The sequence below is a fragment of the Eublepharis macularius genome, chromosome 2, assembly GCF_028583425.1.
Source record: "Eublepharis macularius isolate TG4126 chromosome 2, MPM_Emac_v1.0, whole genome shotgun sequence".
In the NCBI taxonomy this organism is placed as follows: Eukaryota; Metazoa; Chordata; class Lepidosauria; order Squamata; family Eublepharidae; genus Eublepharis; species Eublepharis macularius.
Window position 1 is genome coordinate 65089416 of NC_072791.1, and position 27866 is coordinate 65117281.

The window sequence follows — 27866 nt, forward strand, 5'->3', positions numbered from 1 at the left end:
TGAGAAGGGTCTAAAATTTCTCTGTGCTTTGCATCTCTGACTTCAGGAGGGGGGGACCCATTTAGTTAAGGTTGTCATCCGTTTATCTGTTCTTCATTGAGAATTGCAAGAACCACAGGGGTAAAAATGTAGGACTGATCTAAATTAAAATGTTAACAGCATCAAACTGTTAATAGCATCAAAATGTTTTGGTGGCCTCTCTAAAGCCCAAGTAGAATCTGTTGCCTTTATTATATTTTATTACATTTATATTATTATATATTATATTTATATTATATTTACGGTACAGTAGATCCCATATGATGTTTCAGACAACTGGGCAGAAGGAACAGGAAGAACAGCGTCAGTGTGTAGGGGCGAGAGTGTTGGATTAGGATCTGGGAGAACCAGGTTCAGTTTCCTATTCTGCCAGTGAAGCTTGCTGACTGACCCTGGACCAGTCACTCACGCTCAGCCTAACCTGTCTCGCAGGGTTGTTGTGAGGATGAAGTGGAGGAGAGGAGAATGATGTAAGCTACTGTGGGTCCTCATTGGTGAGAAAGGCGGGGTATAAATGAAGTAAAATTAAATAAAACAAATCTTGTTTCTAACTGTCGCCAGCATTTTTCTGGGGGCAGCATTTGTACAGCACTTTTTGAATGTTCAAAGCTCTTCCCACATGTGAGCACTGCAGTGATAAGCACCCCAAGTGGGATCTTTACTATATGTTTGGTCTGTTTCTTAATTAAATAAAATGTTTTTTTAATTATAAGTTGAGCATAATTAGCTAAGGCCCAGAACCGGATGCATAGGAATAAGCACCAGTGGCCCTGCTATGGGGCTATTGTGTGTGTTGGGTGTAGAGAGAGGGGGGCTCACTGGAGCATCTCCAAAATGGAATGATTTTTGCCCACCAAGCACAACTTTCCTCTCCTTTCCCTTCCTGCTGCAACTCAGAATGTCCCCTGAAATGTTTCTCCTGGGAGGCAACAAAGGCACACTCCGCCTGCAGAACCTGTCTGTGGGAACGCTCTGATGGTTTGAAGCCAGTGGTTTAACTTCAGCTGTGCTATGTAACAAGTCATGACAGAAGAGCTATACTGGATCAGACCAAAAGCTCATCTCAGCAACTATTGACCAGTCTCAAATGTTCCATTCTTGAACAAGTTAATTGAATGGGTGGTGGCTAGATTTGTTCAAGCTTTCCTGGATGAGGAAAATTGCTTAGATCTTTTCCACTCTGGTTTTAAGCCTGGTTATGAGACCGAAACAACCATGGTCACCTTGGTGGATGACCTGCAGTAAGAGATTGACAGAGGGAGTGCAACTGTTAATTCTCCCGGACCTCTTAGCAGCTTTTGGTACCACAGGTCATGATATCCTTCTGGACCACTTTTCTGAGCTGGGATCTGGAGGCACTGTTTTCCAGTGGTTTTAGTCAGTAGGTTTCAGAAGTTGATACAAGGGGATTACATCCTACAGTATCTGGTTTTGAACTTTAATGATTGTCAAACACATTCCTAGTGGTAGTTTTATGTTTTGGGCAGGGAAGGGGGGAGCTTTATAATTTTAAAATACTTGATAATAATGTTTTAAAAATAAAACTTAAAAAACAAAAATGTAACCCATTATTGCTATTAGCTTGGATCTGAGCCTCTCTTCTGCCTGTGGAATTGCACTTCTGTTGCTGGAATGGCTGGGGAGGGTGGGGCATTTTTTAGTAGTTTCCTCCTTCTGCTGCAGATCACTGATGTTGCACCCAGTGCTGTTTGCAGAAGTGTCTCCAGATTCAAGGGCAGCATTTTGTGGAGTTGCACTTGGAGAGGGGAGGCAGCAAAGTTTTGTCTCGCTTTTTTACTTTGTTCCAGCTACTTTTTGGGTCCACAACATAATTTCATACATTAAGAGAGAATGCTGCTTTTTCATCGTAGTGATTTGCTTAATATAAATGTCAGTTTTTAATAGTTGTTCTAGTTAAGGCCTAATTTCTGTTGACTCACAAAAGAGGAAAGCCAGGCGTAGTCTAGTCCAACCTCGTATTGTAAAACAGGGTAACTTGTATGTCAGATATCTACCACAGGCTCATGTCCAGCTGTTGAAAATCCTAATATAGGAGGTTCCTCGGTGTGCTTATTTAATTGGTAAACTGCTGTGATAAAAGGAGGAGCAACTGTAAATTTAGCAAGGGCACAAGGTCATTTCATGTAGAGCAAGATTTGGGGACACACCCTGTAATGATGGAGTTTTGCTGAAGTAATTGGGAGTGTTGGGCAAGTTGTTCTTCAGAAAGCTTGCTTGACTTTCTGTAAGCTATCTCAGAAGAGTTTAGTGTTTACATCACATGCTTTGCATTTATTGTGCCTCAGATGAAGTATCTGAGGAATCTTGGAGCTCTATAGAACACTAGGGGTGTGCACAGGAAAAAAATCGGTTGATTTGATTCGGTAATACCAAATTGGAAAAAAAATTCAGCCACCCCTCCACCCCCCAAATACTGAATTGATTCTCCAGTTCATTTTGGTAATACAAAACAAATTTAGTAAAATGCAGCTATTTTTTCCTACGAGAAATTCAATTCGGGGCTATCCAGTAGTTCTGCGGCCGGGGTATGTGTGTCATTTTTGACCTAATTTCACCAGATTTGCAGAGGACCTGTTCATAACTGTCCTATAACTATCCCCCAGGTTTCATGATAATTGGACTCTGAGGGGGGCATTTATGGACCCTCAAAGAAAGGGCCCTCAGCCACCTCCAATCTGCATTATTATTTATGGGGAAAACTATGGGAGCTATCCAGGGGGCCAGGGGAAGCATTTTGCAAGCAAAATTCACCAAATTTTCAGCAGACCTATCCCTGCCTTTCCGCTAAAGACTCCCCAAGTTTCATGGAGATTGGACCTCCAATTCTGTGGGCCTCTGAACAAGGTGCCTCCAGCCACTCCATTTGTTCCTATTGTGGGAGAAAACTCCACGCTGACTCCCACTGTAGAAACACATGGACCAAGCACCCCAACAAATACCCCACCAGAAGAACAACCAACAACAATTGAACACAAAACCAACTTCTATGCCAACAAAAAACAGAATCCAGCAAAAAGCACCAACCAAACTTCTGTAAAGAAAGAGCAAGTCCTGACAACAGGGGGAAACACCCTCCCCCCCCCAAAGAACAAGCAGCAAAGTGAATAGCAAATATAACTTCAAAAGCCCCCCTACACAAAAGCCCAACCAAAACACCCACCACACCCAGCAAAAAAACAATTTTTAAAATGCAAAGTAACAAAACCCTTTTCCCTCCCCCCTAAGAGAGAAAAAAGCTGGTGAGTCTGTGACTCTCAAACGAGGCACCTGCAGAAGTCCTCAGTGCAGAAGGTCTCATGAGGCAGCCGCCACCAAGAATTCACTCATTGGGCAGCAGGATGCAGTCACAGTCCAAAGCAGTCTGAGGTTGTAGTCCAAGGCAGTCCAAGGTCGCAGGGGCTAGGCAGAGTCAGGTTCAGTGGCAGCAGGATCGAGGGTAATTCGACTGGTTGCTTCCACAACCAGTTGCTCCCTCCCCCATCTTTTATCGCTAAAGTGCTCCTTTCTCTGCCGAGCTGCACCTTGCCAATACACCCACTCCAGGTTGAGTTGCTAATCGTGCACTTCGCCTCCTATCCAGTAATCTGCTCCAGATCCTCTTCTGCCTGCTCTCCAGTGGAGGGACATGGGAGCTAGTTGGTGTGTCCTGGGCTGAGATAGACGGGATGGTACTGACTGGCGGTGAGTTGCTCGTTGCTGAAAGTGGGTAGAGCCCTGCTGTGGTTGTTTCATCCTCTTCCCCTGAGTTGTCTGTTTCTTCCAGGCTGGCTGTGCCTGACTGACCCAAGACACAGGCAGTGTCTCTCAATCTCCGAGCCAGAGCAAGATGGAGACTGACAGAGTCAAGCCTCCTTGCAGCAGTTTTAAAAAGACACTCTCCTTCTTGACAATCTCACTGGCCAGAGAAGGAGAGCTGTTATAATGCTTGGCCACTCCCTCTCTCTTCCCTTTCCCTTCTCCCTCTGCTTCACTCCCCCTCCCATCTGGTTAAGAAAGGCAAGAAGCAGTGTTTCTTTGCTGTTCTTAAGCAAAGGAAAAGTGAGGAACAGCCCAGCTGTGATGCCCGAATTTTACCGAATTAATTTGGTAAGCTTGAGTTTGGTATTACCGAATTTATTCAAGAATGCAGATATAAGCTCAGTAATACTGAATTTTACCAAATCAGGTAAAATTCGGTAATTTTTATTGAATACCGAACCCAAATTGTACATTCCTATAGAACACCAATAACTCAACCAATGGGAATGGAAAATCTTTGGTCTCTCTCTGAACTCTAAATGCTAATTGAAATAAAATCTATGATTTCAAAGCAGAAAGGGAAGAGGGAATATTGTCTTTAGTATCCAACTGTCTGTTGGTCTCTCCCTTTCTACTTCATTCAAGGAAGGTCAGAGTGGCATAGATGTTCCTGCCTTCTCCCACTTTATCCCAGCAATAACTCCTTGAGGTAGATTAGGTTCATATCCACCCAACAAACTTTATGGCAGTGTGGGAATTTGAACCTGGGTCTCCTAGATCTTAATCAGACACTCTATCCACTACATAACACTGACTCAAGTGTAGTGTATCTTGCATAAATGGTGTGAAGATTAATAATTCAAAATAGTTGAATTGAAACAAAGCTTCAAACAAACTTCTTGGTGAAGGAAAGGAATTGGTATTCTCCCTCTGAGGCAGGAGGACATCTTGGGTGTTTCCTTTTGCCCAATCAGGGAGGCAGGAAGTTGAATTTTCTTTTTTCTTCCTCTTCCTGTTGGTGCCTGGAACACCCTGCTTTCCAGTTCTTTCCTGCCTCCAGGGAGAGCAGTCGCTTAGACAGATCCTCTGTCTATCTTCTCTTATCTGATCTATATTCCTTCTCTGACTCTATTCCTCTCCTCCCTTATATCTCTCAGTCTCTCTCCTTATTATCTTATCTTCTGTCTATCAAGTCCTTTACTCCCTCTGATCTTCACTTGAAGTCATCCACAATGGACCCTGGAGACTCAGAGGAGAGCTTTATGGATGCCGAAGGCGAAGCTTCAGCAGCAGCGATCCCGGCCGACGAGACAACTGGTCTACCCGGTACCGTCCTGCCCCTCGGGCTGGAACGGTTTCCCGGCACCTTTCCGGCCGGCGAGCCGTGTAAATCGTCCAAGAAGCATCGGAGACCAGCGCTGGAGCCGGGAACCGCTTCGCGCCATTCTGCAGAGTCCGAAAATGGCGCCAAAAGAGATGCCGCGGAAAGAGCGGGAAAAGCCGGCGAAGCTCGCGTCTTTTCCCGCGCGGCTCCTAAAGACGTGCTTGCCAACCTCCCGCCGGGAGAAATGGCTAAAAAATTTTCCGGACAGAATTCCACTGCTCCAGAGGCCGAGGTTACCGAAGAAGAACAAGGTATTGTGCCCAGCGAGGTGGAGCAGTTCCTGCAAGGAAGCATTCGCTCCTTCTTAAGGCAGGCTGTTAGGGAGGAGGTTGGGAAGATCTGTCACCCTCCCCCCAGGGCCCTTAGTGATCATTCCTCTTCCCCCCCCCCCCAGCAAGCAGCGTCGGACTGCATCCGCCTGGCCCACCAAGGCGGCTCAGAAATCGACCCGAGTTCACCCTGGGGAGTCTGATCTCTGTTGGGGGGGGGAGTCATCCTCAGACAGCGAGGACGGGGCTGAAGGGGAATTCCTCTCTGAGGAAGAGGATGAGGAAACCCTCATTCCAGAACAGTCCAACAGACTCTTTAAATTAGAGGATTATCAATATCTGCTTTCCAAGACCTTGGCAGCATTAGATCTACAAGAATCCTCAAAGGGAGGGGAGGAAGATCCCAACTCTGACAAGGGATCATCCAGGCCAAAGGGAAACAGGGAGTTCTTCCCTAGAGATAGCACCCCCGAAAGGGTCTTTCCCTTCCCTGAATATTTTGAAAGGCAGCTAAGGGCAGAATGGAGGACCCCAGCAGCCTCTAAACAATACCATAGCTCTGTCAAAAAACTCTACGCTTTACCTTCTTTTACCAATGAGTTTTTGCAGATCCCCAAGGTCGACGCACCCGTGGTTGCTCTTCAGTCCTCTGGCCTACTAACAGAAGACGGGCAAGGAGCCGTCAGAGACAACCTGGATAAGAAAGCAGAGACTGCCCTTAGGAGGGCACATGAAGCCTCGGCAATGGCAATTAGGGCTGCCTCATCTGCATCCATCGTTTCCCGGGCAGCAGTGGTATGGATCAGGAAGCTCACACAACTGCTTCCGGGCAATCGCAAACGCTTAATGGAGGGTGCCAACAGAATTATGAAAGCTAGCGCCTTCACAGCGGATGCCACGTTGGATGCCCTGTCCTTTTCTTCCAGAGCCATAGCCTCCATGACAGCGGCCAGGAGACTTCTGTGGTTGAGGGCTTGGCCAGCGGACCTGCACTCAAAGTTTATACTCATGGCTTACCCATTCCAGGGGGACAAGCTCTTTGGCGAGCCCCTAGACAAGGTATTGGTGGAGACGCGCGACAAGAAGAAGGCCCTCCCTAAGACGATCAAGAGGTCGGATCAGCGCGTTTACAGCTCCCAGTCCTTTCGTTCTCACCAAGTGCTTCCCAGATTTCGACGGGACAATAAGAGATCCTCCTGGAACTCACCTAAGCCAAACCACAGAAAGACCTCCTTTGGAACCAGATCCTACAAGACGTCTCAACAAAGGGGGGACCGACAGGTTTTCGATTCCAAGGCCCCTAAATCCTGACTCGCAACGTCTTCCGGTGGGAGGGAGACTACATCATTTCCTAAGGACTTGGGAGGAGAACCTCGCGGACGCGTGGGCCATCAAAGTTGTTTCTCAAGGTTACGTAATAGAATTCAAGTCCATCCCACCAGATCGTTTCCTCAGATCTCCACTCCGAAAAGACCCAAAGAAAAAGCAGATCACATTCAAGGCCATTCAGCATCTCTTAGAAATCCAAGCGATAGAGCCAGTCAGTCATCTCGAGTCAGGATCTGGAGTCTACTCCATCTTCTTTACAGTCCCCAAAAAGAACGGAGACTGGAGGGCAATCCTGGACCTAAAATTCGTCAACCAGTTCATTCATCTGAAGCACTTCCGGATGGAGACACTGCGGTCCATATCGGAGGCTCTTCGCGAAGGGGAATTCATGACATCTATAGATCTCACCGAGGCGTATCTACACATTCCTATTCACCCCTCACACAGGCGTTTCTTGAGATTCTGCGTCGCCGGTCGCCACTTCCAATTCAGAGCCCTACCCTTCGGCCTCGCCACAGCTCCCAGGGTATTTTCCAAGATTTTGATCAATCCCATCGGGCGTCTTCGAGAGGCCGGCATCCACGTCCATCCGTATCTGGACGATATTCTATTGAGAGCAACCTCCAGGAGCCAAGCAACTCAGGACACCTGGACAACAATTCAGTGCCTACAATCATACGGTTTTCTGGTCAACCTGGACAAATGTTCCTTGAGCCCGTCTCAGTCGATACATCACCTGGGCATGATCCTAGACACCAGGAGGGGACTTATCCGGTTACCTCAAGAAAAAATACTAAAGACCAAGGACCTGGTCAAGTCCGTGATCCAGGAGCAGTCGACGTCCTTGTTGAGACTTGCGAAATTGATGGGCACGTTGGTGGCAGCATGCGAAGCAATCTATTGGGGTCGTTTCCACTCCCGGGCTCTGCTCAATTTTCTGCGCCCGCATCAACGTCATATTATGGCCAGGACAGACTGTTTGGTCAAGGTTCCATGGACGGTGAAGGAGGCCCTCAGATGGTGGACTGTAATGGCCAATCTCCGTCAAGGCAAGTCGTTCCTCAACCCTCAGAGAATTCAGCTGTTCACGGACGCCAGCCTGTCCGGCTGGGGAGCGACCCTGGACGACCGCCCAGCTCAGGGGACTTGGTGTGTGGAGGAGTCTCGGCTTCCTATCAATCTGCTGGAGGTCAGGGCGATCCGCCTGGCCTTACTCCACTTCTCCGAATTGATCCACGGCAAGCATGTCCTGATCAGGACAGACAACGTGTCCGCCAAGACATACCTGAACAAGCAGGGCGGCTCCAAGTCTTCCAGGCTGCACAAGGAGACGATGAGGATCATCTCGTGGGCAGAGACGCACTTAGCATCTATTCAGGCGGAACACATAAAGGGGACGGACAATTTGCAAGCAGACTGGCTAAGCCGTCAGACCATTCAACCAGGGGAGTGGTCACTCAATCAGGAAACGTTTCTCCTGATCACAGACAGATTCGGCCTTCCGGTAATGGACTTATTCGCGACCCACCTGAACCGGCAGACCCCTCGATTTTTGTCTCGGTTCTTTCACCCTCTAGCAGAAGGGATAGATGCCTTAACCTCACCGTGGCCAGAGGGTCTGCTGTACGCATTTCCTCCCCTCCCAGTTCTTCCAAAGTTACTGAGGAGAATTGCGGACTCGACAGCGGAAGTAATAGTGATCGCCCCATGGTGGCCCAGGAGACCTTGGTTTTCCTCCCTACAATCGCTAGCTGTTCTTCCTCACTTCCATCTCCCCATCACCCCGGGCATGCTACATCAGGGTCCGATCCTGCACCCAGACCCGGACTGGATGTGTCTGACCGCCTGGAAATTGAGAGGCACTACCTTTCCAGACTAGGATATTCGACACAAGTAGTCAAGACAATGCTTTCTTCCAGAAAGAAATCAACGGCAAGAATATACAATACCTCCTGGAAAGCCTTTGTTCGCTGGGCCAGAAGGAAAAAGATTGACCATCTCCGACCACACCTGAATGTGATCCTAGCCTTTCTCCAAGACGGATTGGATGCAGGTTTGAAACCAGCCACGTTACGCAAGCAAGTCGCAGCCTTGTCCTCGATACTGTTCCTCCCTGACGGGCTTGGACTGGCCAAACATCCACATATTCGACGTTTCCTGCGAGGAGTCACCCTTCTGAGCCCTCCAACGGTGCACCGGTTCCCTACGTGGAGGCTCCACGTAGTTCTGTCAGCGTTGACCAAATCTCCCTTTGAGCCTTTGAGAGAGGTACCCTTGAAGTGGCTGAAATTAAAGACTCTTTTCCTAGTAGCCATTACGTCAGCGAGACGAATTTCGGAACTTGGGGCCCTCTCCATCAAGCCGGGGCTGTGCGAGTTCCATATGGACAAGGTAGTCCTACGCACGGATCCCACTTTCTTACCGAAGGCTGTCTCTTCGTTTCATAGGTCGCAGGAGCTTAACTTACCATCCTTCTGTCCCAAACCGACACATCCAAAGGAGAAGGAGTGGCACACCTTGGATGTCCGCAGGGCTCTCAAGGTCTACCTGGTCAGAACCGAACCCCTTAGGAGGTCGGACTTCTTATTTGTCAACACATGCCCGCCAAATGTAGGAAAGAAGATGTCAAACGCTACGATCAGCAGGAACATCCGCTCATGTATCGCAGAGGCTTACAAAGCTTGCAACAGAGACTTGCCTCAGGGCATCACGGCTCATTCCATTAGGAGCGCGGCAACAAATGCGGCCTTACACAACAATGCTTCAGTGGAAGAAATTTGCAGGGCTGCAACGTGGTCGAACATATCTACATTCGTTAGACATTACAAGTTAAACCTCTACTCTTCCGCCGACGCTGCCTTTGGAAGAAGAGTCTTACAACATGTGATGCAAGACGAGAACCTTGACCCACCCTCTCGAGAGTAACTGCTTTGGGAGCACCCAAGATGTCCTCCTGCCTCAGAGGGAGAACGGACCTTTGGACACTTACCGTGAAGGGTCCTTCTCCTCTGAGGACAGGAGGACATCTTGCCCTCCCTAGGTTTCTCGCTCTTGCTAACCTGTTCACCTTTTTCCTCACTGGTGTTACACAGTTCTCACTTTTTCAATGTTCTGTGTTATATTGTCCGTTTACTAAGTTCTCAGTTTTTTCTATTCCCTCTTAGTAGGGTCTTCCAGTATTTAGTGTGTTGAGGCTGTTATCTTTCTTTTACTGCTGTTTGGAGTCACCCGAACTGGAAAGCAGGGTGTTCCAGGCACCAACAGGAAGAGGAAGAAAAAAGAAAATTCAACTTCCTGCCTCCCTGATTGGGCAAAAGGAAACACCCAAGATGTCCTCCTGTCCTCAGAGGAGAAGGACCCTTCACGGTAAGTGTCCAAAGGTCCGATTTCTTCCATCAAGTGGGAAAGCTTAAATATGTTCATTAATATGTACAAATGTAAGACTTTGCTAGTTGTGTTTGGCTTCAGATCTAACTTGTTGGTGTTTCATTATCTGTGCAACTAGGAGCAGTGCCAGGCTCACTATCAAGTAGTGCTATCAAGCCTAATCCTCTGTTTTTGAGCAGGACGAATATCACTCACTGCTTGGACAAGATAGAACCAAAAAAGTCTCTAGTGGTGGCTTTTATAGTAGCAAAGTTTGTGCCCTAAAGGCATGGTAGATGTAATTGTCACTGTTAAAGCTTGTCTACATTTGCTACCAAGCGAAGGGCAGATGTCAACCTGTTCAGTTTCTGTAGCATCATAGTTGTTTATATGCATGTTAGGGTTCATAAGCTCTATTCAGATTTATACCACAAGCTGAACTCATGTATGGGGAGAAAGTCAGATTATATCTGCTGGCCCTTCCTCTGACCTCCACATGTTCCGAAGAAAAGATGTACAACTGTACATATTAAGGCTTTCTACACTCAATTGGGGACCATCCTTTTTTGCAGTGTTCTTGATTGCGTGGTAGCATCTACTTATTTATTTGAGTAGGGTTCTGTTAAGACTTTCTGCAGAACAGGTAGAGGAGTGGGCCCCCGTTGAAGCTTTGAAAAAAGGCTATGTTCAGGTGGTTACATTTTCCAAGCATTTTGGACTGCCATATAACAACAAAATTGCATGGAGTTCTCCACGTGTACTTGAGATCATTCTGTAATCCTTCATGAAAAATACAGATGATCCCATGGATCGTAAAAAAACACCATACTACCCTTAAGTAGTGATGTGCTCCTGAGAGCCAGTTCGGTGTAGTAGTTAAGAGCGCGAGACTCTAATCTGGAGAACCGGGTTTGATTCCTCACTCTTCCACTTGAAGCCAACTGGGTGACCTTGGGTCAGTCACAGCTTCTAGCTCTCTCAGCCCCACCCACCTCACAGGGTGTTTTGTTGTGGGGATAATAATGGCATAGTTGTTGTGGGTTTTCCGGGCTGTATTGCCGTGGTCTTGGCATTGTAGTTCCTGACGTTTCGCCAGCAGCTGTGGCTGGCATCTTCAGAGGTGTAGCACCAAAAGACAGAGATCTCTCAGCCGGAAAACCCACAACAACCAACATTTAGGGTGCTGCAGATAAGTTGTCACAAGAGGCTTCATTGCGCACAGTGAGAAGAGGACTCTGTTTCAGTGTGCAGGATTACACCTTCTCCCTTAAGTGATGGAAAGCTAGTAGGGTTGTTATGTGTGACTCGTGCAAAGTTGCAAGTCACATTCCAATTACAGTTTTGGAAGCCTTTGTACCCAAAGATATTACTGTTCATCTGAAGAACTCCAAATCATCAGGAAGTTCTTCACTACTTAAGAGCAGCTGGTGTTTGGGGGTTTATTTTGATGGTGGTTAACATGGAATTTGCATGTGGAATCTCTCCTCCGTCCTGAGACTTGCATTATGAAGGAATAGCAAGATTTTCAAGATTAATATTCGTTTGTAATGAGCTCTGCAAAGATGTGTGTCTGTGGACTCAGATGTTAGAGATTATCACTTGGGAGTGACAGGAGACAAAGTACTTTCTGCAGCATTGTCTTGTAACTTGCCCAGTTTGAATCTTGCATTGCTCTCCTATCAGTATTTTATTTCTTTTAAAAAGTTTTATACCCTACCTCTCTTTAGTTTGAAGCAGCCTAGGCATTTATAGGCCTGGCCAGTTTTTGCTGATAGTTTGTCAATATACTTTTGGTTTATTCTTTCTGCTGTATGGGCTGTAGCATGATTCTAGGTGTTTTGTGCAGCATCTTTGAATTCTGTAGTTGCTTGCTTTAATCTGCCAGCCTGCTTTGAACATTGGCCCTTTTCGCACTTATGGTTTAAACCGCCATTTATGAGCATTCGCCCCGATCGCAGTGGCTTCGGCATTGCACCTGTTCATTTCACGCTGTCCACTGCAATTTCAATTTGGTGTCTGTGCTTCATTTCAAAACCTCGGTGCAATTTTGGGCTTTCGGAGCCTTGCAATTCACGTCACACTTTTTTTTAAAAAATTGAGCATGCGTAGTAACGTTGCAATGTTGGAACCCTTCCCCCCTTCTTGCTGATTGGGCTGTCCCCTGCCCACTGGAGAGGCAATTGGTGGCAGAGTTCTGGGGGGAAACATGTACCACTCTCTTTTTTAATCAAGCCAGGAAAGGGTTAAAATGCTGCCGATTCATCTCCTCCCAGGAAGCAGAGGCTTGTTTCCAAAGGGCTGTGCAAAATGCTTGGGTTTTCCCCCGCTCTTTGGCAAAGTCTGAAACATGCCTGGGAGGGAGGGAAAAGCAGCCATTTAATCCTTTTCTAGCTTTTAAAGCCAGGAAGAAAGTGCAGTAACATTACAACGTTGCAACCCATTCTTGTCTTTAAAAAAAAAAAGAATGTGTGTGCATATCCTAAGGGAGGAAGGAGAAAGCAGCTATTTAACACTTTCCTTGCTTTTAAAGCTAGCAGGGAATTAGCAGCAAGCTTAGGAATCATTCCTGGCTTTTGAAAAAAAATAAAAGAGCATGCATACCGGGAGGAAGGAACCCAACGAAGAAGCAGCCTTATGACCCTCACCTCGCTTTACTAAAAAAAATGGTGGACAAGGAGTTCAGAGAGCTGAGGAGGGTGGGAGTGGTTAATTCTGCACAAACCAATCAGCTCCCAGGGAAAAGGAGAGGGGGGGAGAGAAGCAAAAAGGGGGCAAAAGTGTTCACATTAGCAAAATGCAGGCCAGCTGCCAGTCGGCAGCGAACTTAAAACATCGGGGTATGTCCGCAGGGGGGAAAATCGGGGATACAGCGGACAAAAAGTGGGACTGCATCCCATGACTGCTTTTAAGTGTGAAAACCTTGCAAACATGGGATATGGAACAGGTACAAATGCGCTCTAAAAACCGAGTGCGAAAAGTACCATTGCTGTTCTGTAATGCTGGTATTGCATCTGACAGCATATTTGTTGGAACAGAGCTCAGACAGAGAAAAGGTTAGTTGCCTCTTAACTGTAGCCATTCTGTGGCTATCCTTGTGCCCCTCCCCCAATACATGCCCAGAATTAGAAATTTATTGCTGCTTCCCCAATTTAATACTTACTGTAAGGGCGGAGTCCTGGAGAAAAAAGGTCACAAAGATTTGGACTGTGTGGGTTGTGTCTAAAGAAGTTAGTTGTGTGTGACAAATATGGACCTCATTGCAGTGCTGTCTCCGTAGACCAGCGGACTCATGTTCAGCCCTGTGCCTTGTTTTGAGCACTGCACATGACTTTTCCTGTGCGTTCGATGGGTGAGAAGTTTGAAAAAAGAACAGAGAAAACTCTTGGAATCACAAATTCTCTAACACTTGTACAATATCAGCATTTCTTTTTTGGAGCTGCTTTTTGTGCTGTCTTTCCATTTTGCCTCCAGAAATCTTGTTTGTTGGGTCTATATGTTAAAAATAATTACATATGAAGAAGAAACCAGAGGCTTTGGCTTCATTTAACTCTTACTTTTTGCTTACTATAAACAAATGTTTTTTTTAAAAAAAAATACAACTGCAGAAGCATGGAGAAAAAAATGGGAGGTTCCAAGTGATCATGAGTTGTATGTAAACGGCTGGCTCCTTGGGGCAAGCGCCATGCAGATGGATTTATAGTACTTGCCTGCTTGTATGAATTAGCTGCTTGAGTGGTGTCTTCTGGATGCTGACAAGAAATAACTTACAAATTACTGTAATGGATATCGTGAGTGCTGTTCCCTTGCACGTATCTCCAATGGCTAGTTCAATGTGTATAGGAAACATTTTCATATAGCTATTTTCTAAAGCCATAGCTTAGGCAGATTGGTGATATATGATGACTTCTGCAGTTAGTACGGACTCGTTTTGTTTTAGCTGGCACTCACTACTTTGTATCGTTTATGTTAAGTTGGAGAGCTTTCATTCCTTGAACTGTTATCTTGGGGTTTTTTGGTTTGGGGGGCACGTGGGAATGAAAGGCAATGAAATCACTGCTGAGGCTGCTGGAATCACAAGTGAAAGCAGCACAGGCACTGTGAACAACTAACTAAACAAAAAATGTATCTAAATAAAAAATATTGAAAGATGGTTGTTGTGGATTTTCCGGGCTGTATAGCCGTGGTCTTGGCATTGTAGTTCCTGACGTTTCGCCAGCAGCTGTGGCTTGCATCTTCAGAGGTGTAGCACCAAAAGACAGAGATCTCTCAGTGTCACAGTGAGAGCCTCACTGTGACACTGAGAGATCTCTGCCTTTTGGTGCTACACCTCTGAAGATGCCAGCCACAGCTGCTGGCGAAACGTCAGGAACTACAATGCCAAGACCACGGCAATACAGCCCAGAAAACCCACAACAGCCATCGTTCTCGGGCCGTGAAAGCCTTCGACAGAATATTGAAAGAAATCTTCAGTCTCATGTATTCATTGAACCATATAACATGATTGCCACAAAGAAACCCAGAGGCTCGACAATTGATCAAACATTCAACAATAAAGGTCACAAACTTACAAAGATACTGCAATATTCAAGTATAATAATAAAGTGCAATATGCTCATCTGCAACGGGTATCAATAAATATAGGTAAGAAAGTGACCAGTGCTTGTAAATATAAAGTGAAAGTGCCTCAAGTTACAAGTAATGTACAGTGTAAAGATATTGAATATACACATTTCAAAGGGAAATGTCCATCAAGTTCAAAGGAGGAAATATTCCATAGTTGAAGTGTAACTGCAACGGGGTGTGGTAGGATTTTGGGGAGTTTGGTTCTGAGACCAGGCCATTAGTAACATGAATTCAGCTCAGGCTCTGTGAGAAAAACTCCAAAAAAGCCTCAGTGGAAGTCTTTAACTTTCCTTTCTGTAAAAACCTCTGAAGGCTGGCCAGAGTTTCACTTCCCTGGAATAGGGGGAGAACTTTCAGTTAATTAGCACAGATTGGCACTAAGGGATAGGCAAGGTCTTTAGCCTTGCCTCTAAATTTTAGCAGAGTATTTAGAGATGGACTTTAAGTTCATCATTATCTTGTTTTAAGGAACATGGACGGACCCTGGGCTGGCAAAGTGTGAAATTCCTTTCTCTGACTTGTAGAGGACGTTTTAGATTTAGTGGTCCGTTTGATCCTTGACTAGGCACGGGTTGGACCCACTGATAGTAGTCTTGTTTTCAAAACACCCTGACTTTGGTCCATAAAAGGAGGAGCTGAAAGCCCATTCATTTGCTGCACTGCCAACTGGCAGGGAAACTTCTAGGAGTTTCCCCAGCTATTGGCGGGGTAGCCCAAAAGCTTTCGACTCAGGAGGAAAGAGGGACAAATAGTGTGTTGGTACATTAAGTCTTAAAGCCTTTAAGTTATATATATTTCTTAAGTCTTACTATTAAGCTGTTTCTTTTTCTGTGGTTTGCATTATAACCTCTGATATACATTCAATACACTTTTAGATTTTGGTTAAGCATCATACCCTTTTGTACAGAGTGCACTTTCTTGAGATAGGGACAGCTAGGGTATTTAGTCTGCACCAGTCACCTTGGTAAGAGGCACCCTGAGCGACGAACCGAGGGGGAGTTGTGGAGTCCGGCTGGTTTCTTCTCCCACCAGCAGCCTTTTAGGGTTTGGCCTTTTTTTCTCACAACACGGGGCTATTAGTGTTTCCATCCCATTTCTGTTGTCCTTCTTCTGGGCAGTTAACACGAAAGGAAATCACAATTCAGAAACAAGAACATTCCCAACTCATCTCATACCTACATCAATTGCAGTATCTTTGTAAGTTTGTGACCTTTATTATTGAATGTTTGATCAATAATGTTTATTGAGTGTTCTGGCACCTCTTTAAAATACCCATGTGACGGCCCCAATCCGGGCTGTTTTGGCCATTTTGAGCCCATTTAGGGCCTGAAATGGCCAGGATCGGGGCAGAAACAGCCAGGATTGGGCCAGTGCCGGGCAGGGGAGCGTTCCCCCACCCAGCAGTAGTCCATTCCGAGCCATTTCGGCCCCAATCCAGGCAGTTTTGGCAATTTAGGGCCCAAAACAGGCAGGATTGTGGCTGAAATGGCCTGTATCAGGGCTGAAATGGTCAGGATTGGGTCGGTGCCAGGCCTGGCAGCAGCCTGTTCCAGGCCGTTTCAGCCCTGATCCTGGAATAACCAGGATCAAGCCCGAAACGGCCAGCATTGGCCGCTGGCCGAAACTCCCCCACCCGGCAGCAGCCCAATCCTGGTCATTTTGGGCCCCTTTCGGCCATTTTGGGCCCAATTCAGGCCCCAAATGGCCAGGATGATGCCTGAAACAGCCAGGATTGAGCCCAAATTGGCCAGGATCAGGCCGCTGTCCAGCAGAGGAGTGCTCTCCCATGTGGCAGCGGCCCGTTCCAGGCCGTTTTGGGCCAGTTTTGGCCCAAAATGGCCTGGATCCAGTTGGGTGGGGGAGTTCCCCCCCATGGCAGAGTGGCCCATGCCGGGTTGATTCAGGCCCGATCCAGGCTGATTTTAGCCTTATCTGGGCCAAATCGGACCCCCCTCCATGGAGCACAGGAGCACTCCTGGGGCGGCCACAACCTGTGTGATGACGTCACTTGTGCAGGCCCGGGAGTGCACGCACATGTAGTGAGAGGCGCACTACCTCCTCCCAGGAGTTGCCCTGGGTGAGAGTTCCCCCACCACTTTCCCTCCCAAAAAAGCCCTGTCACATACTATAGTATATATACTATGTAGATAATATATTGCTGTATTTACTATCTTGCAGTCAGTACATTGTTTTCTTTGTGTGTGCGTACGTTGTCACATCACAGCCAACCATAGGGTTTTTAAGGTAAGGACGTGAGAGGTGATTTTCCATTGCCTTCCTCTACATAGCAACCCTGGCCTTCCTTGGTGGTCTCCCATCCAAATACTGTCCTTGGCCAACCCTGTTTAGCTTCCAAAACCTGACAAGATCAGGCTATCTGGACTATCCAGGGCAGGGCACATCGTTTTCTACTCATGTAGAAAATTTTCGGCTTGGTTAACACATCTTGTTAACATGCTTTGTTTCAGATTTCTAGTCCTCTTGTTTTTTCAGATGTCTTATTCTATTGATTGCACTGATTTACATTATGTAAAATGCCCTGAATCTCAGTAAAAAAGGTGGACTATAAACAATGTAACTAAAGAAGCGCAGAGTTTGATTTTGGGATACAGAATCTCAGCTATTGCTTGTTTCTACTGCACCTCCTTTAAGCAAAATCCTAATTGGGGGTGGGAGTAATGATAGGATTTTCATTGATGGAGGGGGAAACATCAATGATCATTTTTCTTCTCTCTGACTAGCATAAATGGAATAAACTATCCACAGTTACTTTGCATAATTCACTCAATGCATAAAATTTGGTTTACACTGATTTGGGTAGTTTTGATTTGTAATGAAAAAATGCAGAATCTGTACGTCTCTAATCATTAGTCATCTGAGAGCCAGTTTAGTGTAGTGATTAAGAGCAACGGGACTCTAATCTGGAGAACCAGGTTTGAATCCCCACTCCTCCACTTGAAGCCAGCTGGGTGACCTTGGGTCAGTCACAGCTCTTCCAGAGCTCTCTCAGTCCCATCCATCTCACAGGGTGATTGTTGTGGGGTTAATAATAACATGTAAACCACTCTGAGTGGGCATTAAGTTGTCCTGAAGGGCTGTATATAAATCAAATGTTGTTGTTGTTGTTGTCGTCATCATCTGCAGATCTGCATCAGATCAGTGTTTGGTCTGTGTTTCTGTTTTATAGAAGTTATCATTTTTCTGTGTTCCCCTTTCTTTCCTCTTCTTTTGTTTTTGAAAAAAATCTCTTTTACTGAAACAGTTTTGTAACAGAAGTGAGCAACTTGCTGAGCATCACACTAGAAATCTGCATATTTTCAGTGCTTTTGAATAAAATTTACATATTCTCATGAATATGGCAGATGTTGAAGTTTACTTGGTAGACATACGGCATTTATCCTAAAATATTATTCTGAAATTGTTATCCTCAAGAATGAACAACACTGAGTCAGCCGTTATGTCTCCCTTCTTTAGGAAATTTAGAACGCTTGGGCCAGAAAGGCTGCATATAAATATACTAAATAAATTTATTTCTCTTCACTTCTGCCATCAGGTCCTGCCATATTTGGTTCCTTTGCATATCAGCTTGAAATGACTAGATCTTTTATTTACAAAATGGAAAACATATTTGTCATTTATATACCAAGTGTTTATTTTTTTCAGCACAAAGAATAAATGCACTTGTTTTATTAGTATATACTTCTGAAATTTAGCACAGAGTGTAACTTAGCCAGAAATTGAAAGAGAAGCAGTGCTGTATGTTGAATGCTACAAACAATTCCACATTTGACACAAGAATGGATCTTTTAAAAGTGTTGCAGATCTTCAAACTGCACTTGCAGCATGAACAGGAATATTTTGCTTTTTAATCAAGGTGTTTGAATGTAGGAATGCGAAATAGATCCAGATGAGTTAGCTGTGTTAGCAAAATAGTAAAGAGTCCAGTAGCACCTGTAAGACTAACAAACTTTACTGTAGCATAAGCTTTCGAGAGCCACACTTCTTTTTGTCAGAGAACTGTGGTAATGAGAAATGAAACTAACGGGCTTAGACTGGAGTAGCTGTCTGCATAGGGTTGTACTTTAAGGGTAATAGAACAAGTTGTAGCTGTAATTCAAAGGAAGGTTTGATTATTTTTAAAAAGTAATTTGTTGTAGGTGGAACACTGTCAGCTTGCATGAAGCACATCAAAGTTTTCCTCACTTCACCTTTAATTTGGTCTGAGAGGAATGAAGATTTCATTTTTTTTTTAGTAATAATTTTTATTCACCAATAAAAGGAATAAGAGAGCCAGTTTGGTGTAGTGGTTAAGAGCACGGGACTCTAATCTGGAGAGCCGGGTTTGATTCCCCACTCCTCCACAAAGCCAGCTGGGTGACCTTGGGCGAGTCACAGTTCTCTTGAGCTCTCTTAGCCCCACCCACCTCACAGGGTGATTGTTGTGGGGTAATAATAACACTTTGTAAACCGCTCTGAGTGGGCATTAAGTTGTCCTGAAGGGCGGTATATAAATCGAATGTTATTATTATTATTATTATTATAAAGATTTCAAAGCATGCTGGTGAAATCTTGGAAGACTTCACCTCTTTGGGCTTGTGCACACCAAAGGGGGCACTTTATTTGTAGATGATGACTTGATTTTAGAATTATTTTTCTAATTGGGGCCATTTCCAGCATTTCAATCTTGCTGCATTATTAATAGTGGGAATGGTGGGAATTCTGGCTCACTTCTGAGTACTGCTTGTGGCTCTCTGATTTTCAGTGGAAAATCTAATAGGACTTTTGATAGCCAGATTTGTATCATGGGTTGAAATTCAGCTTGAAGTTGTATCGCCCAGAGTTTGCAGAAGTCTTTGGGTAGCTGCGTGCTGGACTAGTTTGATATATCATGTGGTGGGTTTTTATCTTACATATTTACTTCACTTACAGTCTACATTTCTCACAGAAGACTCAAGGCAGACAGGATCATTTCTGTTATTAGAGGTTCCCATTGTTGCTTCAGAAACAATGTTAAAACTTGAGGGGTGAGGTCAGTTTTCTGCCAGCCGGGGTACAAGCTGGATGATTTTAATGATGTCAGTGAAAAACATCATCATCCTTGTGTGTGGGCTTCTGCCAAGCAATTCGTAGCCCTGCTTACTTGGCTGAAAATTAAGACTATCAAGCAGTGCAGTACTCCAAAGGAGTTAAATACATGCAATTAAAAATGAGTTTCAAGGGAATCTGCCATCTACAGCAGCAGGATTCAATAAGTGGTGAGCTTGCAAGTGCTACCTACATTCTAATAGGCTTGCCTCATTGTCTTGAAATCAAACATTCAGGCAAAGACAAGTGCTGGGTTTGATAACAGTGTAGCGTGTCCTGTAATTTACCATGGAGTCTGATTGCTTGACAGCAGTTTAATTGCTAGGATGGGGTATGCACCCACTGAGAGTCAAGGTACCCATGTTTCTGCTGTTCCAAATTTTCAGCTAGAAATTAAAAAACTGCTTATTCCACTTATATTTGCATTTTTAGTCTGAAGCAGTTGCTGGGTTGTTTGTGTAATAGCCATAAAGGTCTTCAGTTCCACTCAGCTCAGTTTTCTAGAACTGAGCAGATCTCCATACCTCTGTAAGTGCCAGCCTCCAGATGTGGGTAATTTTTAGTTGTTCTTTGGCAGAGCACCTTATTCATGGTTCCATGTCCCTGAAATTGGGTTATTGTAAGGTTGACTGAGGGATTGAATGTAACTTGGACACACAAGACACATGGTTGCATCTTCAGCATTTGCACACAAATGTGTGCTGGATTTGTTCAGCGCAAGGTGGGTTTTGACAGAAGGAGCTATCCCATGCAAAAAAATTTCCTTTCTCTAAACTGTTAAAGCTCCATCTGAATCTAATCTGGCAGATTGACCCATTGTGCATATCTTTCTTCATATGGCCACCTCTATGCTAATAACTGTAAAAATAGTTTTAGATTTACCTGTTGTGGACATCAGAGATGTGGGCTCAGCCTTGTTTTCCCCTCCCTCATGCTGAACCTGCTTTTAAATGTATAATTGTGTAAATTGTACTCAGCAGGATTTATAATCAATTATACAAATAATACTCAGCAGGATTGATATTAAATAATGATTGAATATATTTGCCGAGATGCTGCCAATTCATTTTAACCTTCACTCCCCAAATTACAATTATTAGGGTCTGTTGAGAAGGTAACACGGCATTTAAATTACTTGGTAGTGTAAACATGTCCATGGAGTAAGATCCTTTTCTGCAAGACTCCATCTTTTCTTTGACATTTTGGCATATACTTTTGCAACATACAGCAGTGGTTCGAGTGAAATAGCTGTCACGTGTTAATGTCCACCCCAACAGTATGGAACTCAAGAATATTATATTGGATCAGACAAATGGCCCATCCAATCCTGGTTGTAAACTGTACATATTTCATTGCTTCTGCCTCCAGAGGTGAAAAAGTTAATATCTAGATTATAAAACATTTCTGGCTTGGGTTTAATTGGGAACTTTGAAGAAGCTGCCATGCAAAAAATGTATAGACTGAAGTTGTTTCATAACCCTGCAGTTATGTACCCAGAGGCATGTTTGTTTGGAACCAGTTTGGTGTAGTGGTTACGAGCCAGTTTCGTGTACTGGTTAAGAGTGGCAGGTCTCTAATCTGGAGAACCAGGTTTGATTCCCCACTTCTCCGCTTGAAGCCAGCTGGGTGACCTTGAGTCAGTCACGAGCTCTCTCAGCCCCACCCACCTCTCAGGGTGATTGTTGTGAGGATAATAATAACACACTTTTTAAACCACTCTGAGTGGGCGTTAAGTTGTCCTGAAGGGCGGTATATAAATCGAATGTTATTTTGAGTAAGTGCTGCAGAACTAACTGTATTGAGTTGATAAAAATATTTTAGTGTGATTCACACAAGATTCCTGTGCAAAAACTGTAAAGCAGTGTAAGATGTCACTTCATGTGGCTATGGGGAGGCTGTACTGTCGTAAAATTGTAGTGTTACAAAGCTAAAAAACATTTGCAAAATATGGCAAAATAGAGACTCTAGTAGTGCATAGTTTTCATAGTAAAAATTGCTCTATTGCAGTATAAATTTTTGAGACTTAGCCATCTTAAGTATTGAGGATGCGTACATTGACATTACTCGTAGCGAAAGTCCTGTTTTTGTGGCAAACAGAAATGGGGGGGTGGGGGTGGAATCTCCCTTTTATTTTTACTAAACGAAAAATATGGTACAGCGACTCAGCTAGTCATTCCAGTATGTGTAAAGTGGGATAATATAAATTGCATGTGCTCATTTTGTTAAAATTCAGCCTACTGTTTGGTATTTGCAATTTATGACACAGGAAGTACAGGTAGGCTTGGCAGGTTGAATAGCATTGGAAGGGGGGAGTTCTCTATATGGGAGTTCTCCAAATGTATAATGTTTCTTAGTTGTCTTTTTTCTAAACCAAAAAGCTCAAAACTCTGTAGCCTTTCCAACCCCTTAATCGTTCTACTTGCATCATTTGTAGCTCTATGATTATTCCTTTTGGGGTGGGGGGAACCAGACCTGTACACAGTATTTAAAGTGGGAATGTACTAGAGATCTGTACAAAGGCATATCTAAATACCGTCTGTTCTATTTTCAGTCTTTTGCCTAAAAATCCGTAGCATATTATTTGCCTTTTCCATCACTTTTTCATTGACCCCCTAATCTCTTCTGATCACTTGCTGCCAGTTCAGACCTTATAAGTGTATATGTAAAGCTAGGATATTTTTTTGTTCCAGTTACATCATTTTATACACTGTACAGAATTAAAGGTCTTTGCCCTTCATTTGTACATCTTGGTTCAACAGACGGCATTTTGAGATGTGGTCTTCGGCAAAAGGAAAGCTTGGCAGCCATCGAATCCTTCCAAGCCTGAATACAGGAAGGCCCCTTGTCAGTGTCCGTGTCCCAGAGGTTATTTCAAACAATTCCGCAAGGGGGAAGGAGCAGATTTTTCTTGCTGTTGACATCCTCTGGGCAATCTAAACATGGTATTGATTATTTTAGCCCCAGTTCTGGGGTTCCCCCCCCTTCAGTTAGAGGCTTGTTCTTTTCTCAGGTAGAAGGAGCTTTAGGATAATAGAAACTGACAATCAGTGATCTCTGTAGTTGTCTGAGGTTATCCGATCATGGAAACAAGTAGCAGAAGTTTGGAGTTCATGGCCCCTGCTATACCTGCTTGAGGAAGTAGAGGGCTCCCTTCTCTCATCCATCTGTTGATTCTGTTGATGTTTCAGTGGGTGACTGAGGGTGACGCAGCAGCTGCGACAGTGAACTTTTTTGCTTTTTAATAAAACAAAACAAAATCAGCCTCTGGAAACGAATGAAGGCAGTCTTAGAATTTTGGTACGTTTGCTTCTTCTGTTGAACAAGGAATGGCGAAAGGGGGCGAGGAATGCTAGCCCACTCCCCCACATACCTATGTGTGTTCTCTCTGTTCCTCCACAGAAACATGCAGCAGCATTTGAAGGGTGCTTTTTTAAAAGGAGAGAACATCAGAGAAGAGATTAATATGCTTCTGTTTAGCATACAGCTTGACCCTTTAGGATGGTATATAGGCTGCTTTGTACTTGTGTTGATATTAAAGTATAAAATGCATGTATAGTGTGTCAGATGTGAAAAACAGGTATGTGTATAATGACTGCTTTTCCTTTCAAGATGTAGAACCAGAAAGCCAGTCCTTTCTTCTTTGTTGATCATGAGTATTTTAGAGGGGGAAACAGCAAGGCCCATACCTATGTGCCCCTTTCCGTTTGACACAATATGTTTAGTACTTTTGTATGGGACCCAGAGTGTAAAACTCATCCTGTGAGGCGGCCCTGAAATTGTACTTAATTAAAGTGGAAATTTCCTATAGGTCTTGTTACTTGTCTTTTGTAAAATGATAAATTTCCATGGAACTCAGTGCAAAATTCTAGGTGTTGTTCAAATGTATTGCAAAGCTGTTCAGGTGAGAGTGGACATTAATAAATGCACAAATGGTGCATTTATTTTTACAAAATCTGGTGTTTATTCTAGAGCCACAAAGATGCTTGATAAACATCTTATAATGCATTCGTGTCTGGGGCCCTTATTAAGAAAGATTCCTTCATTTAGCCCTGCAAATATGTCTGCAGATCAATAACCTATGCAATGTATTTCTGTCCTGTGTGGCAGCATACAACTGTGTAAGTAACGTGCGACCTAAAGACAAGGGAAGCTTTGTAAAGCTCCCAGGCCTGGTTGCCTGGATCACAGGTAAGCCAGGTAACTAGATAGTTACAAGCCTGTCTTCATTGCTCCTGTACGGTCTCTGTCTGTGCTTGGGACCTCATCGATCCGTTCCTTTCCTCCACTCAGTGCAGTCATTTCATTCTCAGGTTGTAAGCTTCTTAGGGTGAGATATTGAATGTGTGTTGCTATATCTGCCCTGACCGTAAGAATTATAAACATAAACATCTTACATTATCTTTTCCCCATCCTTTTTATTAATTTTTTAGATTGACCTATTTTGTTTTGCATTTGTGCTTTGGGATTTGTGTTTGTATATGTTGTGTTTTATTAATTTACAATTATGTGTAATTAGAAATAAAAAAATTAAAAAGAAATAGGGTGCAGTGTAAATAAAAGAACTAAAATTTCTTGTACCACTGACTGGGTGAGTGTGGCCTGCTATATTCAGGGCTTTTGCTCAAGCCTATTGTTTTGCTAGTGATTCCCATACTCGTGACGCCATTCCTCTTAATGGTTTTTACACAAATTAAAGCTCAAATATATCATGGACACGCATTTTAGAGCTTTTAACAGCATTTATTAAACATGAAGTAGAATGACACACTCCAGGATACCAATTCCCAAATACCAAATTAAAATTTTAAAGCAGATTGCCACAAAATAGCTGTTTCTACTGATGAGACATTTGATTATATGTTAATAATGCCTCAGAAGGGGAAAACAAGGCAGCTTAGTATTGTACATAGTGTGTATTGCTGTTTATCAAAAGTCAATTAGAGAATTTCTTTCTGTTTTACACAGGCACACAGAAAAGTGAGTATGCTTCCAGTTCTGTGGAGGAGACCTAGCAAATTACAAGTAAATAATTCTCAGTAAAAACTGCTCTAGACATGTTTTTAATAAATTCACCTCTTATATACTGCTTACTTTGCTTGCATTCTTAGGGTAGTATTTGAGTAAATGGAGGGAGGCTGACTTTGGCCTTCAGCCTTTCCTGGTAATTATCAAGCTCTGTGGTTTGAAATAAAGCCACATCTCAAACTATCTGGCATCTTAATTGGTTAAAAAGCTGGCTCTCCTCCCCTGACTCTTATATTTTATACTGGGCACAAGCTTCCAAAGTATTTCCGAGTCACCAGTTGGTGTATTGTGTGGGGAAGCCTTTCTCTGCTAGTGATATTAAGACATTTTCCTCTTTGTTCTCAAGGGTGGACATTGATCCTATGACGCATGCCCGGAAGAAACAGCTCCTACTTCTGAAACACTCAGCTGGTTCTACTGGCCAAGCTTTGTCACCGATTGAAGGTGAGAGAATGGATAGGACTGAGGCAGAGGACAGCGAGCAAGCAAATGGCACTGAGGGGCAAAGCTGCCAGAGTAGATTTGCAGGCGTGAATAAAAGCAGGAATTCACAAGAACTCCGAAAGACGTACCCATTGAGGAAACGTCTCAGCTCATCCGTGGATAAAAAGACATGCTCAGTGCTCCTCACTAGACTGGAGGATGTAGCCGGATCGCTTTCAGAGGAAACTCAGAGTGGCATGAGAAGAGGTTTCTCCAACTGTATGGATGACTTCAGACCTGCCTGTTTTTCAGATCAGGTTCAAGTGGTGGGAGCAGGAAAAAATGACTCTTCCTTAGGGAAATACACACTATCTTGTCCAGTAACCGAGAAGAAGGGACATGATGCCTGCCTCTCACTGCCCAGGAAACGAAGGCTAGCCTCCCTGAATGCAGAGGCAGTGAACAATCTGCTTTTTGAACGGGATGATGGCCTGTTGTCTGGCAGACGTTTTCGAAAAGATTCCACCAAAGTCAGTGGAATTTGTTGCACTAAGTCCATATGTTGCAAAACTCAGGGCACGTGGCCCTTGCTGGAAAAGCAAAGCTCTAAAACAGTGAAGGGAAAGAACCAAAATGGATCAAGTCAAAAGTGTGCTCCTTATGACCAGTTGTCAGATGACGTCTTTGATGGGAAAAGGCGGGAGGATAGTGGGATTTCCTATCATCCTGCTCCAAAGAGATTGGCTAGTCTCAATGCAGTAGCGTTTCTGAAACTGACTCATGAAAAAGACCACCCGCTGAAGCCTAGGAGTAAATCGACTGGAGAAAGCAAGTCTGAAAACCACTGTTCCAAATCGAAGCTCAAGTGGGCCAAAGTCAACAGGAAAAATTGTATTAAATCCAAAAAGGAAACGTCCACTATAAAAATAGAGAGTCAGCATGGCTGGCAAGGAGCCACCGAGGGTGCGTGTAGAAACGTAGCCCATCAGGATCCTCCTAGAATCTATGGGAAAGCAGAATCTATCAATTACGAACCATTATCTAACTCTTGTGAGGGTACAGAGGGTTTCTGTCACAGGCTGCCTTTGCTTATGGGTGGTCAAGCTTCCATGAAGCCTGAATATGGAAGACCTGGAGAGAAATCTCCTACCCCCAAGCAAGAATTCCATCAACCTTCCTTCCCAGTACCTCAGTTCCATCCTTTGCCTGTGCCGGGAAATCATGCGGATTGTGGCTGTGTCTATGAATCATCAGGCTTGACTCCATTAAATGGGTTTTATGTTTATTATGGCCAAAGTGGATACAGTAGTTACACTCATTGCTCTGTTTATCCGAAGGATGAGATGTCGCAGGCAACAAGTTGTGAGGGCCTTTTGGTATCCCCAGGTTCCTTGCCATCAGATCCCTCGTTTCAGCCGTTTCACTGGTGCAACTCTCCGTATTGTTGTGGAGAAGGAACAGCAATTAATAGTTACAGCCTTTGTGGAGTTATGCATGTACCAGAAAGCAGAATCAGTGGTGTGCATACGGGACGGAATGGCTACCCTTATAAGATGCCTTTCACAGCAGGTAAGCCTTTACGTTATTTTTCTCTTGGTTTCCCCCCCCCCCTCCCCAAATTGGCTTGTTAATAACTGAGGCACAGGAGGAGTTAATAGGGTAAGGTTATTTTGTAGTTGCCAGGAAATGTAGCCAGTTGGGAGGACATTAGCTGTGTCTGAATGATTGGATGCTGGGTTTGCATTTTTTGACTTAGACATCGAATGTGCTGGCCTTATAGTGATATGTTTGATCCTCATAGTGGACCTGTATTTTTATACCAGAAGTCCTCATTACCTCTGTGCATATGTGGCATAGCAAACTGGCCGCATGATGATTTTACCCTGTCAGTTCATATGGGGAATCATGTTGTATGAACTAATTTGGCACACTGTTAGTCCTGTATGCTGAAATGCTTGCAAATGATCAGGCTTCTCAGTACAGGATTTCCCTTAAAACTTTTCATTTGTAGAGATCAACTGACGAGTAGAAGTGTTGGAAACATCTGTTGGTAGGCTGTCCAGGTCAGTGCTGACCCAAATCTGGTATTGGTTGTGTGCTGAAGTTTTACCCAATTAAGGACTCATTCTCTCAGAGGGAGCATTGGAAGCTGCTGTGAAGGTAGCTGCAGCTACCTAGTATCCCATAGCTTCACATGTTTAACTGAAAGTACATGCTGGGAAGTACTGCTGATCTATGATTGGAATATAGGGGATACCCAAGAGATCCAAGTTGGATGAGTAGTATATGTATTTCAGAGCTGCTCTAAATAGGTGGAAGAAAAAAAATTATATACTATTATCAAGGAGAGCTTCAGGGTCTTTAACCTCTGCAGACAAATATACTGATTGAATTATTCCTCATAGTGCAAATTATACCAAATTGACCCATCCAGTGTAAACCTTTAGAAGGATAATTTTTTTGAAGTTGGACAGAAAGGTTAAACTATCTTTGAAAGGAATCTTCTTCCTTCTCATTCATCTCAATTGCCCTCACAGGCTGTAATCTTCAAGCCATTTTTGAGG

At 44.2% G+C, this 27866-nt stretch overlaps 1 protein-coding gene across 1 annotated transcript in view; it reads left to right on the forward strand.

Annotated features, from left to right (window-relative positions):
* BAHD1 (bromo adjacent homology domain containing 1) overlaps positions 1–27866 on the forward strand; it is an 88845-nt gene that overhangs the window by 25828 nt on the left and 35151 nt on the right. The window contains exon 2 of the mRNA XM_054971528.1: positions 25226–26871. Coding sequence (XP_054827503.1) covers positions 25242–26871 — 1630 coding nt within the window. The 5' untranslated portion in view covers positions 25226–25241. The remainder of the gene's footprint in view (positions 1–25225; positions 26872–27866) is intronic.